At 42.6% G+C, this 18510-nt stretch overlaps 1 protein-coding gene across 30 annotated transcripts in view; it reads left to right on the top strand.

Moving 5' to 3' along the window:
* Sox6 (SRY-box transcription factor 6) overlaps positions 1-18510 on the top strand; it is a 611566-nt gene that overhangs the window by 568630 nt on the left and 24426 nt on the right. For all 30 annotated transcript variants that reach the window (XM_039106334.2, XM_063285244.1, XM_063285274.1 and 27 more), the window contains one exon: positions 2421-2529. In XM_039106334.2, the coding sequence (XP_038962262.1) occupies positions 2421-2529 (109 nt within the window). The remainder of the gene's footprint in view (positions 1-2420; positions 2530-18510) is intronic.

The following is an 18510-nucleotide window of genomic DNA, read 5'->3' as shown; positions in this document are numbered from 1 at the left end:
TCTGGGAGGCTGAGTAGAAATTTATATGAAAGGGCTTGGCTTTGCAGGGCCCGGCTTTAATCTCAAACACAGTGCTTAATATTATCAAATTGAAAATGCAACCCACTGACCCTAACACTTTTTATCATTGATTTATTTTCTGCCTATTTAACCAGTATTTCATGGGATGCTCTTCCTTGTCTTCCACTCTGTCAAAATATTGATATTTTACAGGGAAAGTGTCTTTGCACAAGAATTTCTTTTCAATGAAGTCAGAAAAATTGTCTAACTTCAAAGACAGCGTGAATGTGTTGTGGAAGGTCCTAGATGTGTTTTTTGTTATGATTAAAAACACACTGATGCTACTGCATTGCGAGCACACTTCGCTTTCAGGAAAGAAAAGAGATTATCATATGTAAGCTTTGCTGTCTTGGGGCTTTTACAACGCATGGCATGTAATCTCCCCTCTTCTCCTGCTCTGTCAAAATACTGATACTCTTTCAGGAACTTTTCTTAAACTGAGAATATTTTCTAGGAAAATCAAAGAGAATGGATGACTAGAAAGACCTCTAGAATATGAATATTGATATGTGGGTTTCAGAGACAGTTGTCCTATCCCCACCTGCCACGAAATGCAGGGGAAGGTTGTCCTTCAGAGAAGGGAGGACTCTGGGCCCATCACAGTGACAGTCACATGCAAGTATGCCAGCAGTGCCAGAAACAAGGGTCCACGGTGGCTTTGGAGTGCTTTCCACTTTGACTCTCTCTCTTTACATCACCACAACACAAGGTACTGCTCAAAACCAGACGCGGGCTGAGGGTGAGCAGCTGTCCTCCCTGACCATGTGTGAGGACGCTCGGGCACAGCCCCGGGCTGTGGAGGCTCTGTCCTGTACCGCATCTGAGTTAGTTTGTTCCCCAGCAGCCACGCTTTCACATGAGAAGGTACTAGGGAGACACATTCACTTCGGTTTTGATTTTCAATCTGTCTTTTATACAGGTCACAGTTCAGAGGTTTTCCCATGCGCTGCTGTTGAAACTAGTGAGTTTGTGTTACTCAATTGTTGAAATGATGGCTAGATGATTGTGTTTTCTTGCAAAGCTTTCCTAAAACAGTACTAGATTAATGCAGGGCTTATGCTGAGTTTCCTTCCAATGAAGATTTCAACATGGTCTCTGACAAAAAGGAAATGGAAAATTTACTGCCACAATTTGACTGATGTGAATTAATTATAGAAATATAATGATATTCAAAAATGATCGTATTAGAAAGCGCAGTGAGGCTGTACAAATGAGGCACATCCTCTATCAAGTAATTGTATGTTTGCTCCTTCAGAATATTTCCAAGTTTCTAAACATCTACAGAACAGAACGCTCGGCATGTTTCCATCAGATGGCAAGCATGCTCGATGCAGAACTAGGTCACTGAACAATAGACCGAGCAGCAGTCGGCACTGCACTGCTGCATAATGCATTAGTGTGATATGCAGAGCCGTTCCCGGAGCCGCGAGCTGCTACTCCATGTCTGTACACTCGGGCTGACACGACATTTAATATCGTCTCATAGTAATGAACAACAAGGCTTCATTCATTCATACGGAAAACACAAAGCCGAGTGTGAGTAGAGGCGAAGCATAGAGAAGGAGGTGAGGATGGGATTGCTGTGCTCAGTTTATATAGATCATCCCACCACACTCAGGATGGCCAGTGAGCCCCAGCCACTGCCTGAGAGGGGCAGGGCTTCTGCCATTGTGTTACCCCAGACTCCTGCTCTTACAGGCACTGGTAAACAAGCAACCACTTTGGGGTTCCCTCCTAAAGAAGTAGGGGTATTGAACCTTCCTGGGTTTTTTTTTTGATTGTTTTGTTTGGTTTTCTGTTTTTTACTGGGTGGGAGTCATGCATTCTTCAGTTCCTAGCAACTTAGTGTTGAAAGACTTGCTCCAAGCAAAGGAACAATGCCAATGTTCACTCTACCAACTTTGACACATTCAAATCCTGGTACGAAGAGTTCTAATTTGTACTTTATCAGGATTTACTGATCAAAATCATAATGTCTAGATGGAAAGGGTGTTCTCCCATTCAGCTTAGCAGTAGGTTTTAGAACATTCTTAAGTTTTTGCACATCTGGCCTCTCTCCACTGCATTTCTTAAAGATTCTAGAAGCAAGTCCAACAGAAGGACCAGGACAGGCAGAACAGCTCTGGCACATTCTCTGTCATGGCCTCCCCTTCTTCCAGGTTCAGCCTTCTAGACTTCCAGATTACCCATGTCGTCAGTGACACTCTTAGCCTTCAGCCATCTCAGAGCTGGAGTGGGTTGGACATGATGTTTCTAAGGCCACATTGTGCCCATTAAGTGAGGGAGAAACTAGAAGAAAGCAAGCATCTAGCGACTCAAAACTAAAACTAAAACAGGCCTCTGGCTATTTTTTCTCCTAGGAAAGAACACGCTTTGAGAACCTGGGTCCCCAATTAACAGGAAAGTCAAGTGAAGATGGAAAGCTGGGCCCTGGTGTCATCGATCTGACTCGGCCAGAGGACGCAGAAGGTGAGTGGGTGGCTTATGTCTCTGCTGATCTGTACCTGTATGAAGATGAGTGGGTCAGGCATGGGATCCATATAACCATTGGAGTCACTAATTAGATTTTCTAGGCAAAAATGAAATGTTGGTCTTCAGTGTGTATTACAGTTGAGGGCTTTGAGACAATGCTGGCTTCTCTATTCCTGAACACATGAAACCCAAGTACCTCAGGATGTTATTTAAAGTTTTAGTGAAAAATCCTTCTATATTCCTTCTAACAGATCTCTGTGTATCACCTACTTCACTGGATTCTCGTTAAGAAAAATAAGAAACATAATTTTAAAAAGTCTTCTTTGTAAAGAAGAATTCTTTGAAGAAAAATCTAGACCAAGTAATTCCTAGGCACTGTCAAACCACTTGGGACTAATGGACATATAGATTCAGCAGACACCGACTGACTTCTTAGGAAAGACCCAGCTCCGGGCCTGTGCACTAACCATGGCAGAAGCCTGTTTAGTGTCTGTTGGAGAGAGCAGCCTCCCTCTCAGGATGTCTACCTGCAGCTCTCTCATGCCCATCCTCATTGCTTCCTGTTTGTTTGTCTTAAATGCACCAAGCGCCTGTCAGCAAAAATCGTTCCCCAGAGGACAGTTACAATTTATAGGTTAGGTCAGCACTTTGCTGGCAGCGTGGCCTGGTTATTTACTGTGTCATCACAGAGTGGGGACTGGCTTTCCCGTTAGCTGTTTCTTTGGCAGAATCCATCCCACCAGTCAGGGAAGATTAATTTGCTCTCTTAAGAGTAACAGGATCCTTTACCCATCTCAGATCCTAGTGAACATCCTTTTTTTAGCTTGAGGGAAAAAGTCTTGCTAGTTCCCCATGTACCGGCAGGATTTCTTCCAGGACCCTGATCCCTTAAAAACACACAAAGATAGTTTTTAGCAACAGCTGAACCAGACCTCCCCAGGCAGCTTGGAAATTCTGGGTATGAATCCTGAAAGATGGATGACGTCAGACAGGAGCAAGGCTTCAAGAGCTTGCAGAAGGCACGGTTTCTGTTGTCAGTTGGAGATACTGATTCTTGGGTAGTCTTGGGTGCAAAGGGTCAACATAAATTCTGAATAGTATATACATGAATTTGTGTGCTTGTAAAAGAGAAGGGGGAGGGAGAGAAAGCAACAAAGAGGAAGTAAAGGGACAAGGAAAGGAAAAGGGAAGAGGAAGAGGAAGTGAGACATTAAAGGACTTCAGGACTCTACCTGCTCTCCTCCATGAGCAGTGTGTATCAAGGGTACACTGACATTGTCATAGGCACATAGATGAGCAGGCTTTCACTGACAAGGGCTGGATGCTTCTGTCTAGCCAGCCAAAATGGTTGGCATGGTTAACAGGTTGATGGCAACACAGACATGGTCGTCAGCCTGGTGGTCTGCAAAGAAGTGTTTTAGATCAGGCTCATCTCAGACTCCGTGGGAAGCAGTATGTAGAGTGCCTGAGTCTTTGGCTTTATAAAGTAGCTAAACCATCTCCAGCGCTTTGGGGGTTCTGACTGTTCACTTGGCTATGGACCAGGAGCTGCAGAGTTCTGTCATCTGACCCTGCTCTGCCTGCACTTTCATTTGATTTCTTAACTATAGATTAGCTATAAATAGAGTGAGTTGTCTCTCCGTAATGCTGCTCATCAATTTGCTGTGACTATGTGAATGGAACTATTGGCCATTATAAAAAGATACAAACCTTAGCGGCAGAGAAAAATCTACATAAGGGTTGTGGAAATTCCACTCGGTATGCACATTGTCTAGATTCAAATACATTTTCCTAGTTACTTTTTTTCCTTTTTTTTTAGCAAACATTTATCCAGTGTTCCTCTACCAGATGATCAGTTACTTTTACAGTCTTTTCTCATACAATTGTTAGATACTCTTTGAGGACAATGTTTATTTATTGTTGTGTTATTATTATTATTATTATTATTATTATTATTATTATTATTTTATAGCCAAGACTGACCTTAAGCATATGATTTTCCTACCTTAGTCTTGCAATAACTATCTATATTCCATAACACATAGCTGGTATTATTTTTTTCCCATTTTACAGATTAAAAGACTGAGGCTGGAAAATTTAAATTTAAATTAAATAAACTTGCTATAGGTACAATGCCAGTAATGGTAGAACTAAAACTGGATGGAAGGTTCAGGTTCTGGCTTCCAGACTATACCTCTGTATAGTCGGATAATTGTAGTCTTCAGTTTTCTGAACAAAATACTTGTGACCTTCCTCAGTATGGCCCATTTCCTCTCCCCTAAATATAGCTGGTCATGCCATACATCAGTTCTCATGTTACCCCATCACACGGAGCAGCATGCTGATGAGTGTAACAGTAGACAGGCTGTAGTGGCCCAGGAGCTTACGGAGCGTGTGAAAACCTCCCTTCAGAAGCTTGCCCAGAGTTGCCATTGAGACCTCATGTGCCTCTGGGGGACTGTGAGTTCATGAATGGAGTCGAGTTACCTGAACTAATATGGACAGCAGTGTAGAGCCTTTGTGAGGACTTCTGGGATGGGGAGCAGCCTTCTGCTGAGTCCAGTCTAGTTCCTGGCATCTGTTCAGGCCCACGCTGATTGCAGATCCTGCTGGAGTTACAGTTCATATTAAAGTCAGGATAGTTAGCAGGTACACATAATATTCTCTCCACTCTGCTTCATACTCTCCTCAGCATGAGGATTAGAAAGGGCTGGAGTGTTAAGGTAACAACAGTCAAGTGTGTTTACTCATCCACTAAGCCCATGGTTCAACAAAACAATCAACCAACATTTCTTGGGTGCCTGTGGTGTGCCAGTCCCCTGAACTAGACCCTGGGTAAATCATGGGAAGTTGAAATAGTGATGTCTTCAGCAACTAGAGCTTATGGTCTAGTGAGGGAATACGAGATTCAAAGATAAATCTGTGCATACAAAAGTAGTACCCTATCATCACTGAGAGTAGGACTTTAAGAGTAAGACTTCTTGGTCCTCTACCAAGTACCCAGACGGCAAGCTCTTTAAATAGCTGAAAGGTGAGCCCTGCCTCTAGCTTGGGAGATCACCTCCTTCCATCCATGCACCATCATTTCCCAGGCTCCCTCTCACCTCACCGCGGAGAGCCATCTCAAAGGGATGTGCCCTTCCTGCATGTCTCATCCCTCCTGTGAGGCTTCTTAAGTATTAAAGTAAGTCCGTCAGAAGTCTGGCCCTGCTTGGACATGCTTCCCAGGACTGCCTGCCTGCCAGCCATGAAGACGATGGCGTTTCTTAGAAGCAGCTTGAAGGCCTGCTTTCCACCCTGGGCATGGAGGCAACAGGGAAAAGGTTGCCCCAAAAGGCAGCTGTGCACGTGTATTAACCACTCATCAAAATCAAATGACAAAACCATAAGCAAGGCAAACAGAAATTAGAAATATAAAAGGCAAATGTCTTCAAAATTTTATTTTTAAAGTCCAGCTGTTATCTGGCTTGGATGTGACAAGACAGCATTTCTTGTTCGCCATGGTATTTATAAAGCTACGCCTTCAGTGGTGCTGGGGACTTCGGAAGCCTGGGTAAGGCCCTGTTATGTTTAGAAGCTGATGAAGATTTAACTTGTATTGATTTCATACAACATTTTAACATTCCTTTAGTATATGTGAGAATGGGAGGATTTGGTTAGTCGGGATTGTGACCTTGTATTAAAAATGACAATCTGACAAACAGCTGCCAAATTGTTCACAGACTATCCATGTGGTGTTTCCCCTTTCTCGGCTCTTTATAGGCCAGAGTTCCTTCTTAGCTGATTTCAAAGTTACACTGTGTAACAGAAAGGCCCCTGGCTTGGTTATTGGGAGGTTTGGATTAAAGCTTTTTTTGCCCCAGCAGAAGTCTCTTTATCTTTTAAAGGAGGCATGTTGGCTTTCATTGTCTCCAAAGTTCCTTCCTATCCCATGCTTGTTCAGAGGGAAACACAGAGTCTGTTTCTGGTGAGAAAAGTGATATATCCACATGAAGCTCAGTCAGTTCCACTGAGGTTTCTATTTTCAGAGAAATGATAGAACGATGGCTTCAAGGATTTACTTCTGCCACTTACTCAAGTGAGTTTGCATGTTCTTTGTGCTTTACTGTTTACTAATGAGAACAGCACATCTGCAAGTATTGCTTACCTTCCACAGATTAGCTTCTTCCCTGTATGCTCACTCTCTCTCTTCCCCCTCCTTTCCTCCTTCCCCCTTGCCTTCTCTCCCTCCCCTCCTCTATCTCTGATTAGCTCCTCCCTCCTCCTCTTTTCCTCTTTTCCTCCCCTCTCTCCCTCCCTCCCTCCCTCTCAGTTTCCCTCTTAAACCTGTGGCTTTACACTGCTTTGCAGTATGTTTTGGTTAAGAAAATGTTACTTTTCTCAAATTTTCACCTTCAGTTACTGTGGTGTAGCCTTGGAAGGATCTGTCCCTCATTCTCATGTGAGGAGTGGTGGAGTATGTGTTATTCTTTAGGGACAAGCCCTGAAGGTGATTATCTTTAGCTGATGTTTGAACCTTGCATTGGCATTGTACCAGTGTGCTGTACTCTGTGTGTTACTCACATGATTTGATGGGAATGGATATTTCCATCCTGGGGACTTCCTGGATAGGTCTGTGGCTCCCAGAAGCCTTCTGTAGCTTCTTTCTCTCCTGGTCTTTTATTTATCATCAGCTCAAGCTCACTGTTTATGGAATTAGAAGACTGCAGGGTTTCCTTCTTTTCTTTCAGAATGTACCAGTTGCCAGTTAGAGTGCATATCCTTTCTTGGCAGCCCCACCTTCCCTTGGGCCATCCTCTGAAGTCCCTGACACTTTGTCCTATCTCTTACCTTCTCTGGATCCTTACTCCTACAGGGAAGGAAGTTTGCTTCCGTGAGGCAGGAGTCATTGGAGGCAGCAGAAGAAATCGTAGCCTAACCTGAGGTGGCATTCCAGGCTACTTGTGCTTTAGAGTTTGAGGGTCACTGGTGCAAGTCCATCAGAGTGCTGGTGCTTTATCCTTCAAAACCAGATCCTCAAATCTGGAACAAAGAAGGGGACCTGACCCCTGCAGTTTCAGCTGAGATGTCCCTTCTCTGGTCACCAGTCACTTCAAGAACTAGGAGACTCCCATCCCTAATGTTTCCTTCTAGGAAGTTAGGTTCTCTCCCTGCTCTTCCTAACCTTTGCGTCGGGAGGTTGAGGGAGAGCAGGTTTTAAACTTTTCTCAAGCCCACAGTCACCTGAAAGAGTTCACAAGACTTTGGGTGTTCTGAATACCCATATAGGTGCATAAAAGAGTTATATGAGTCAAACAATTCTTTGGCATAAACATAGTTTTGTCATTTACTAAAGACAAAAGCAGACTTGCAGCTGCAGGAGGTACAGCACCTTCAGCATTTTTCAGAGTGATTGACATTTTGATTTTATAATTATCACTGCTGAGAAATCTCCTTTACCTAACAAAATGACAGAGGTGTACTTAGGTCCATTTTAGGAATGATTGGAAATTATCCTAAAGCAAGCTAAAATTTCAGTGATTTGTATGAAACTCAAGTCAGCATCCCAAATGGCAGATTTTAAAATCCAACATTCTGATGCAACACAACCCACAGATACACTGTCTGATGTCTCTGTTACACACAGAGTGACAGATGATGGCAGGAAGATAATAAAAGTCTTTGTTTTCTCTAAGAAAGCCATTATGGTTCTGTACGGACATAAAACTGTAGTTCACTGACAACAGCATGATTCACAGCATGTGGTAGTCTCAGACCTGAGCAGAAGCATGAAGTCAGCACTCTCAGCTGCCAGTGCCATGATGTCCAGTACAGCACCAGTCAGACAGCCTGTGTTCAGAACCCAGGCTGCTGTGAGGCCACGCAACTCAGCACAGGTCAGTGCTTCCGGAGACACTTCTGATCCATCATGTGCCTGATTTGAATTAATTATTGGTCACTGTGTATTCAGAGACCTTTAACTGTGGCCACCCTAGCCCCAGCTTCTATGTTTGGCTAGATGGCCTTGTGCAGGTGGTGACCCAGAGTTTAAGAAGTAGTGGTCTTATTTAGATGGTTTCTAGTGACAGGGCTGTTGGTTTCTTTAACTCTCTAATTATACTGCCTTGTAATTGGACTCATTAGCCCTTAATGCAACCGGAATGTAGCAAGTATCAATTAGGGACCATGCGGTCTTGTTATTTGTCTGTTGGTCTGGTTTTGCAGTAGTGAAGCTTGAGCCTAGAGCCTTGTCCACACAAGGGAAGGGGTCTACCACTGAGCCAGAGCTCCAGCCCAATGTAATCTTTTAGATAAATGAAATTTTTAGAAAAATATTCCAGAGTGTGTCTTTTCTCAGAAGGGTATCCATCTGGTAGAATATGTACCAGGAATAAAAGGTGAAGAATTATATCTACAAGCAGAAAAGATTAGAGTGAATCAGAAGGACTATTAGCCAAGGCTGTGCGTCAGGGTTAGGCATCTGGCCTGCTATCGCTGCCTGAAGCAACATATCCAGGCATCCCAGAGACCTTCCTCAGACAGAAGAACCTGGAGGAACCAATAGGCAGGTGTCTGCAGCCAGGCTAGGAAGTGGGGGAGGCTTGAGATGTGGTAGAAATGAGAAATAGCTGCGCAGGCTGGGAGAGCAACAGAGTTCACAGAGCGCTTGGCTCTGGGCTGTTGTATGAGTATCACAAAAATGTATTTTACTGAGGATATAAACCGTTTTAGAGGCTCCTGTGCAGTAGCTTATATCAGCTCTATATATAAAGTGCAGGGCTCTTAAACAAGCAAATAAACTTCTCTTACAGAAATATATTTGCAGTGTCTTAAAAGCCCCCAAATAACTTTTAATGTTAGGAGAAAACAATTTCCATTGAACTCTTCAAGTGATAGATGGGCCTGATGGGGCAAGAGAGTGAAATGTCAAGGGTTTTGTGTAACTGCATCCCGAATACTTCCTAAGAACACAGCCTGCTTCCTATAGTTGCAGGGCTTGAAAGTCCAGTCAAAGGCCAAACCATTCATCTGAGAGGAGCTGAGCCCTGCCCAGTGGCTAGTTTCTCTGGAGACTGCACTGTAAAGATCCAGTGATAGTGTGTATGATACACACACACATACACACACACACACACACACACACACATACACACACACACACACACACTACACATCAGAAAGAATGTCCTTATCCCAAGGGAGATATGTCTGTCTGTGCTATTACTACATTACAGAATGGCCCCCAACTCTACAGCAACCAAATGACCAGGATTACTACCTCCTACCTTGAAAATTAGACCCCAAATCAGACTGCTTCTCTAGCCATGGGCCTGTAAACCAATCTACTGGAGTGAGTATGTAACACATGCACAAACATGTTGTCTTTGTCTGGGTCCCTGTCCTAAAACTTCCCTCTCCTGGCAGCAGGAGCCACTTGACTTTCCATATGCGGACTGTAACGTTTGTCCCAAGCTTAGGTTGGTAGAAATCAAAAGGCATGAAGTCAATTCTGAATGCTCTGAACACTTCCCTGCTTATGATCAGGATTGAACTTGAAACATTTTAGCCTAATTGGCTCTTTTTCTTCCCCTAAATTTTGGAACAGTTTTTTGGTACCTCATTTTACAGGACCAGTACTATAAAGGACTCCTTACTTCTTTTTTGACTTCCTCATTTCTTATCTTCATCCTATATTTCACTGCCCTCCTGTACATACCTTGTCCTTTCCTAGTCTGTGTTCTGTGGTTGTTTGTTCCTACCACCTGCAAATCCCCAAGCCCATCTTTCACTCTGTGGAGATGGCTCTCAGTAGACTGGACCACCCATGCCAGAAAGCAGCTCTTTTCAACCAGAATCTGTCCCTAAATAGAGCCTCACAACCCCCAGCTTAACTCATAGTGGTCAAATGGGTCATAATGTCTCATATACATAGCACTATCATAGTGCAGAGCTCTTAAGCACTTCCAGTGTTTTGGAACTGAGAGGGAGAAAGGGAGAAGGGAGAGAGGGAGGGAAAGAATATGAGTATGAATGAATGAATGAATGAATGAATGAAAGAAACTTGGAGCAGAACTGAGCTCTCTGGTGGAAAAGCCTTAGCACTACATAAGCTCAATGTGTTTATTGCATGCAGTTGAACAGAGATCAGGGTTATTCCATGCAGGTGAACAAGTAGGCAGGGTTAATATGTACAGATAAAAAAGGGGGTAAAATTATTTCATATAGATAAGCAAGAAGGAGGGGTTTATAGCATACAGCTTGATCAAGGAGACAGGTTTAGCTAATCTTGGTAGGAGCAGGTTCTGTAGGGGAGTAAGCACTCTGCAGGCAGTAAACATCCAGTAGGAGAAAGCTATGGTAGACATTTTCTGTGCACACTATCAACCTCCACACACAAACCAAAGAAAGGCCTTGCTCCTCTGAGCCACAACCCAGGGAGTATTCTCTTTGTACTTTCTCAAGAGTCTGGATCTGTGATCCTTGACAAATCCTATAACAAATAATACCCATTCATTCAGGATTTACTAACTCAGGGCCTTCTCCACTCCCCACATGTAAGAGAAAATTAAAAAATATTCACATTGTGTCTTAAAGAGCTACTCATGTAACTAAGATTCCATGGTTAGCACACACAGGAGATAAAGTAGTATTCCGCTGCTGTATTCCATATTCAAGTATGTCTTTGCAGAAAGAGAAGAAGGCCCAATTGGAGGAGGAAGCCCCCAGTGCTTGTGAACAGCACAAATTCTAGAAGTCCTGAGAGAAGTGTGCCTGGAAATAAGCCTACGGTAGACAAACAGAAAGTTGGGGCACTCAGCTGACAGAATAAAAAGAATGGACAATAAAGCAGGTGGGACAATAAAGCGGCTCCAGTAGGACAGGGTCACCCCTCTCACATGTGTCCCCTTCTGTCAAAGACTCACTGACTTTACTGTCCATTTGTATTTGCAGACTTGAATGCTTTCTGGAAGTGGCTGACCCTCTGCTGCAGAGGGTCCTGAGTGCCAGGGTGAGGAATTTGGACTTTGTCAAATAGGCAGGCATAAACCTTTGTCAAAGAGAGACGTAGATCCCAGAGGCTGAGAGTAAAGGAACGCAGCAAGGAGGCCTTAGAGCTCATGTAGCCACTGCGTTCCTCCTCTGCCTTTCCGTCTGTGCAGTGGGCTTGTCCAGCTGCATGTCTTTCTGTGCTAGGTCTGGCCTATGGAGGCCAAGCAGGTATTGGGTGGGGTTCTATGGGGTTCTACCGTTGGGCCCTCACAAGAGTGAATTTCCCAATTGCTGTTGTCTAGTGGACACTTATAGCATCCTACTCGTGTCTGCCCCAAGTTAGGCCTTGGTGTCCGAGAGATCAACATATCAGCAAGTGCCTATGTTGTCAGCAGCTGCATTTAGGATTCATTTGTAAACAATATCTCTGAACTACAATTAGTATCTCAAGTAAATATAATATAGGCTTGCTTTCATGGTAGAGGAGTTACAGAGTCCACTCCTGGAAGTGGTGAAATAGCAGATGAGAACTGCTCAGTGTGGCAAGTCAATAGAAGTAGCAAAAGGCAAAAGGAGAGTGTGCAGACCCTAAACAGCTATAGGTATATTTTTTCCCATCTCAGCTCTTCTTATGACACATAACAGCATATAAGAAATTACAGGGGGACTTAATTACAATCTAACTTCAGAAACTCCGGGGTGCCAGAGAAAGACACAGGCATGTCTCTAAAACCCTACTGTGCAAGATCGCTGCTGTCCTCCACTGTCACCGTGTGTACTTCAGCACTTACGTTAGAGCTGGTTGCGCTGGACCCTGGGGCGAGCTGTAGCTAGGACATCATGCACTCAATGCATTTGGAGTAGATGGGCACGTGGAACTAGTGATGTGAATAAATGAGGTTAAATGTCAGGTTACAGGTAGGCGTAAGGCATAGGGTATCTCATATTGGAACCCAGAGTTCTGCCAGTCTTCCCAAGGATTAAACAGTCCTTTAAGTTGTGTCTTTAAGGAGTGATTTCAAGACGGATGTACCTTTGTAGAAAAGTAGAGAATTGGGATTCACAGCATGAAAAGTGTGTGGGAACCAGGGGTAGTGCAGTGTTAAAAACCAGCACTTCCAGTAGACCAGCAAGAGACAACACTGAAGTCATATAGAGAAGCTTGCCTGCTCCTGGAGGTTAAGATCTATCTATGTACACAGAGGTAGGGTAGGGCATTGGAGGAGTTTAGGTAGAGAAGTGGCCTGGTCAGAAGTGAATGTGTGATGTTCCACTCTGCCTGAAATCAGAGAGTGGTATTTCTGTGGAGGTTAAAAACATTCAAACCTGGAAAGAGGGATCTAACTCAGATGGCTAGATTTTAAAGTAATCTGGCAGGGACCTGGAGGGGCTAAGATAATCAGCAAAGGCAGAGTTGAGAAGGATCAAGTAATGTCTTCCTTATAAGCAGCATTTCTTTGCCTTGGTTTATGCTTCATTTCAGAGTCTGTGGTAGGAACAAGGGCTAGGTGAAGCCAGGAGCTGCTGAGCCATGTGAATTATTTAGTCTACCAGCTTTCAGCAGTCTCTGTGTCCTCCACGGGCCTCTGCTTTTACCAGAGGTTGGTTCCCCTGGAGTCCTCAGAAGACAAAACCTGTTATTTCTTATTTCATCCCCAGTGGTTTCCAGTTCAAACTTAAACGTTGCTTTTCACCTGGGTGCACCAGCACATGAGCCCTCCAGAGCTGCACATGACATACAGACTAAGTGGAATATTCCGTGCTCTGTGCCACTTTGAGATCATTAAACTACAGAAGCTCAGAAGCCATCCCAGCTGCCGTGGGAGTCTGTAGCTGAAACAAGCTGAAGGACTCTGTTCAGCTATCTGTACAAAGTAAATATAACGAGAATTTAAAAAAATTAAACCTAAACTGAGAGCAGGAGACTGCAGGGCCACTGGTGAGAATTCCCTTCATTTTGTAAAGCCACGGGCCACATGCACCAGCTCACCACAAAGTCATTAAGCCTTTTTAAGCTCAGATGAAAAACATTAACACATACCACAAAAGGCTTTAGTATAGCCCCTTTGTCCTCACATATGGCACGTTATAACTCCTGCACCACTCTACTCTGTGTTTGTTTAAAGCTGCCTACATCAGGCGGGGCCTAAAAGAACAAAAGACATCTTGAGCAATCCTTAGCAGGAAATGGGCTAATCTAAACATGGTTTGTGACACTTTAAGTAGAATAGAAAGCAGAGGGATTGATTAGCCATTAATGTCCAATTGGCTCCATATGGATGTTGCAATACTAAAGCCTTTTCAGGGCAGTAGCCGAGTTATTGAATTAGAGTCTATGTTTCCTCAGAGCTGACCTTAGGGAATTCCCTTTCGGTTCTTCTTGTTAATCTTTTAAAAAGAAGACAGTTTTGAATAGAAGAACAGAACAGCGCTGTCTACAGTAACACTCATAGCCCTGAAGTCAGGGGATGCCTTATGCTGTAATTTCAGTTCTCCATGTTTTCTGTAAGTGTGCTCGCTTCTTCAGTGCCATGTGTGGTGCGGAGGTGGGCAGCATCACAGACCACAGTAAAGGGCATGAACGTCATAGCTTGCAACAGGCTTCTTGGATATGCTAAGCTGCGCAAGGAAGAGCATTCCTGCAGTGAGAAAGAAGCCTTCATTCTGGTGAATGAGAACGGGCTAGAGGAATTGTGATCGACTGAAAGTTGGCAGACCCGAGTTCTAAGTGTGCCTCTGCTCCTTGATAGTATGACGGAGACAGGTTAGTACAGTGTTCACAGAGTCTGTAAGCCTTGGTCGGAAGGGCTACCTTCATACCCATTTCAGAGTACTGTGAGGAGGACTGAGACCATGTATTTAGTGAAAGCACTTCATAGATATTGTTTTGTGCACAATTACATAGCACACCTGGTGTGCTTTCTTGGAATATGACCTCTGGCTTCGTCTATCAAAAAGTTAAGTTGCTTCCCAAAAGATCATTTGGGAATGGCAACTAATTAACTGTTTCCAGAATATCGAGTGAAACATTTATTTGTTTGTATACTACCTATGACTACCCATCTACCTTTGTAGTTTAGCCACTAAGTTTCTTGGTTTAGACAAAGGCTATAGATGAAGGAAATGAAGGGTATTTGTTATAGTGGACTTGCAGAGCCCAGGGATGAAAATGAGGACATGAAAATGTATCTATGGCCTTTCCTACATTGGCAAGTGAAGAATTAAATGCCTTAGGCAAATGACCACAGGCACCCCATCCTTCTCTTCTACACTGTTGATTCTTAGATTTCCGCCAATCTTTAGCTCAGAAGAGCCAATCATATATCCACCATATGTGCCTTCCTCAAGTCTCTTCCCCAGTATTGCTAGTCTGCCTTGCTAGGGCCTGCTTGCCCTTCAGCTCAGTGGTGAAGCACTTGTCTAGCCTGTGCAAGGCGCTCAGTCAGTTTCCAGCACTGCCAGAGTAAACAAACAAACACATCCAGCTGACAGTTTATAAAAGAGGCAGGGAAAAGCCATGCCCTGCAGGCCTGGCCGTCTATGTCTCAGACATGAGGAACATGTTGTTTCCCTCACGATGGAGGCTTTCTTAGACACAGAATATGTTTCCTACTAAGTTGACCACAGGACAGTTAGCTCCTTTTCCTCCCTTACTTCCTTTCTTTTGTTTTAAACAAGAAGAAATATCAAATTTTAATTTTAGTCAGTATGCTTGTAATGAAAGTAAGTTAGCATTCTGACCATAAGCAAGACAGAAGCTAGCAAAGGGCTCCCCTGATTGGACATAGCTAATTCCACAGTAATGAGCTGAATCTCTACCACAGCCATTTGGATTTGGTAAGATGAGAGCGGTGAACAAACTGAATGTGATTTTAAATTCCTCTTTCCTGATATTCCATGTTCCTCCGAGAATTCCTTTCTCATGTCCCCTCTCCCACCAAAATTTTGATCATCTATATTTTTACTTCTAGTGTGCTTGTTTTTATTATCCCTACTAACTACATAAGAGGCTATCACATGCATCAGATAACTGTTAAGTCCTACAAAGAGAAACAATCATTTTAGTGATGACGAAGCAATCTGAAATGCTGCGATTATGTACTGTTCTCTGGAGCCACCTACTGCAAGTGCTGCCCCCCCGTACTCAAAAGCAACCAATGAGAGCTCATTCTGCCTTCCCATGATTGTTTGTTTGTTTGTTTGTTATTTTGGTTTTTGGGTTTTTTTGACCAACACCATTGTTGAGTTAATTATGATCTGAGAATACCACACATTTCTCAGGGCTCTTGAAAAAGATGTTCAGAAAAAGTCATTGGCTAAGTTGGTTGGCTTTTCATTTTTAAATTGTATTGCTTTTTTTTTAGTTAAGCAGATTTTAAAACATTTTTCTTTGGGGAGTATCCTATAGTATTCATACTTTACTCATTTTCCAATTATTTCAAGTTTTGTCTATTATTACTAGAACTATGATGGTGTTCTTATATCCTTCTATTTTTACACAGACATTTTCATTTATTTTAGAGAGGCACTTGGAGTGAGACTGCTGTCTTATAGGCTAAACTGCCAGGAAATTATTCACTGTCCCACATTTCTGCTGGTTGGCCCATGCTTGCCAACAACATGGCAAGCATGTTGTTGTGCCCTTGAGACAAATGTGACCTGAGGTCTCAGTGTGGTTTTGATTTGCACTCTCCTTGTAATTAACTATGAGAGCGGCTTTCCTTGCCTCCATTGCTATCTCTTCTTTTACAACCCTCCCCCCCCCCCGTTTCCCCTTCTAAAAAGCACACGCTTACTTTTATCCATCTGTTTTTAAGGCATGAAAGGCTGATTTCTCCTCAGAGTCGGAGGGTTCGGGTGACAGAGAAAGCATGGCAGGAGAGGGTGAGGTGCTGGTCAGGGTGTCTGCTGTGAAGGAGAGAGCAAGATGAGTCTTATAGCTTTGTGGTTTCTATAGCTGTTATTTATCTATTCTAGATTGAAAGTCTTACCAAATACATGCACTGAATCTTTCCCCAGCCTGTTCTTACATTTGGGTATTTGTTTATTTTGTGTGCTCTGAGACAGTGTCTCAGTCTGTTGCCCAGGCTGACATGGAACTCAGTATGTAGCTTCTGCAGGCCTGGCATTCTTGATGATCCTCCTTGCACAGCCTCCTGTGAGTGCCAGGGTTATAGGCAGTCACCCATAGCTGGCCCGTTTTCAACAATGACTCCTGATGAACGGCCCCTTTATTTTGATGCAGTTGAATTTGTTATTTTTCTTATGAGCTGAGAGCAGTATACAGCATCTCAAGACTCTCAAAACTCTGAAGTCACTCTAAAGTGTTTGTTGCTCTTTATTTTGTATGGAGTGTTATAATGTTACTTTTGATTGCAAGTCATATCTCATCTTGAATTAATTGTTGAGTGTGGGATGAGAAGTCAAAGGTCACTCTTTTCAGTGTGTTTATTCCCTGGCTTAGTCCTACCTAGTTGGTGAAAGACCGTCGGGTCTTCTAATTTTGCTCAAGCCTGCATTGCTCCTTCTCTACTTTTTATATGGGCTTAGAAATCTCATGTCAATATCTACAAGAAACTCTTTGAGGAATAAATAAATTTGGGAAGTACTGATAAGTTAATAGTGTTGACTTTTTGCTTCATAAATGGTACATTTTGATTTACTTAGGGTTTCTAATAAGATAAGTGCGTGGCTTTCGGTGTAGATGTCTCAAACACTCTTTGGTTGAATTTAGTATTTTATTGTCTGATAATTGTTATTCATACAAAAGGTTATTTGTTTGTTTTTGAATCAGGGTCTCACTGTGTAGCTGTAGCTAGCCTGGAACTTACAATGTAGAGCAGGTTATTCTCGGGTTCTCAGAAGTCCACACACTTTCCTTTATCTCCTAAATTCTGGGACTAAAGGCATGTGCCACTAGACCTGGTCAAACCCTTTCCTAATGATTTTGATTGTTGACTGCCAATGCATAGATACGTTTAATTTCTGTGTTATTTAATATCACAATGCTGAGTTTTCACTTATTCTAGTCATTGATTTTGTAGATGCCTTGTATTTTTTCTTACACAAATGGTACTACCTGTGAACAGATAGTAGCATGTACGCTATCTGTGTGCTTCTGTTTCGTGTTGACTGATCACAGTGAAGAGTGACTGTTCAGTGTGACCCTAGCTGTAAAATTTCTAATGCACTGAACAGAACAAGAACACTCTCTGTTACTCTGCCTTCTTGAGTCCCTTTATCATGAAGGAATATTGTTTTTTATCAGTGCCAGTTTCTGATTCTGTATTGATCAAGGGCAGTATATTGTTTGAGTTTTAAGTTTTAAATTAATCTTACATTCCTGAGGTTTAAAACTCAACTCAAAGTGAATTGACTTGCTTATTGGCAAATGTCCTTCTTCCTTTGTTCTGTGTTTGCAGTCATTGTCATCATCATTGTCATCGTCATCATCATCATCTTACTTTATGAATCTATTTCACTAGAAAAAAATAGATTTCTTGGGGAGGTGTCTGACTTATGAATTAAAATTTCTTCCTCAGTTATCAGAGAATTCATGCTTTCTACTTAAGTACGTTTTAGTAGTTGTCTTTTAAGGAGTTTGCTCATTTCCTCTAAGTTGTTAGATTGATTAAAATCCAGTCATTGAGAATATCCCTTTGTTGTCTTTTTAATGTGAACAGGATCCACAGTGAAATCCCCCCATTCAATGTAAATATTGATGTTCTTGTTTTTTCTGTTTGTTGATTAGTCTGAAATAGGTATGCCAATTTTATTGATTTTTTTCAAATTACTAAGTCTTTGCTTTATAAAAAGTATCTTTACTGTAGTACTCTTCTATTTCATAAGTTTTCTTTCTGAAAATAAAAATCTCTGAACTAAAATTGAGTTATTTAACTCATTTTTCTCTAGCATGAGTCTGAATATGAATATAATCTGAATTTTAAAAACATCATCAAAATTTCCATTTTGTTCTTCATCTCTGTCTGCTTGTGTTGAGAGCCTTTC

Source organism: Rattus norvegicus, chromosome 1 (assembly GCF_036323735.1).
Source record: "Rattus norvegicus strain BN/NHsdMcwi chromosome 1, GRCr8, whole genome shotgun sequence".
Taxonomy (NCBI): domain Eukaryota; kingdom Metazoa; phylum Chordata; class Mammalia; order Rodentia; family Muridae; genus Rattus; species Rattus norvegicus.
This window is presented reverse-complemented; position numbering and strand designations above follow the sequence as displayed.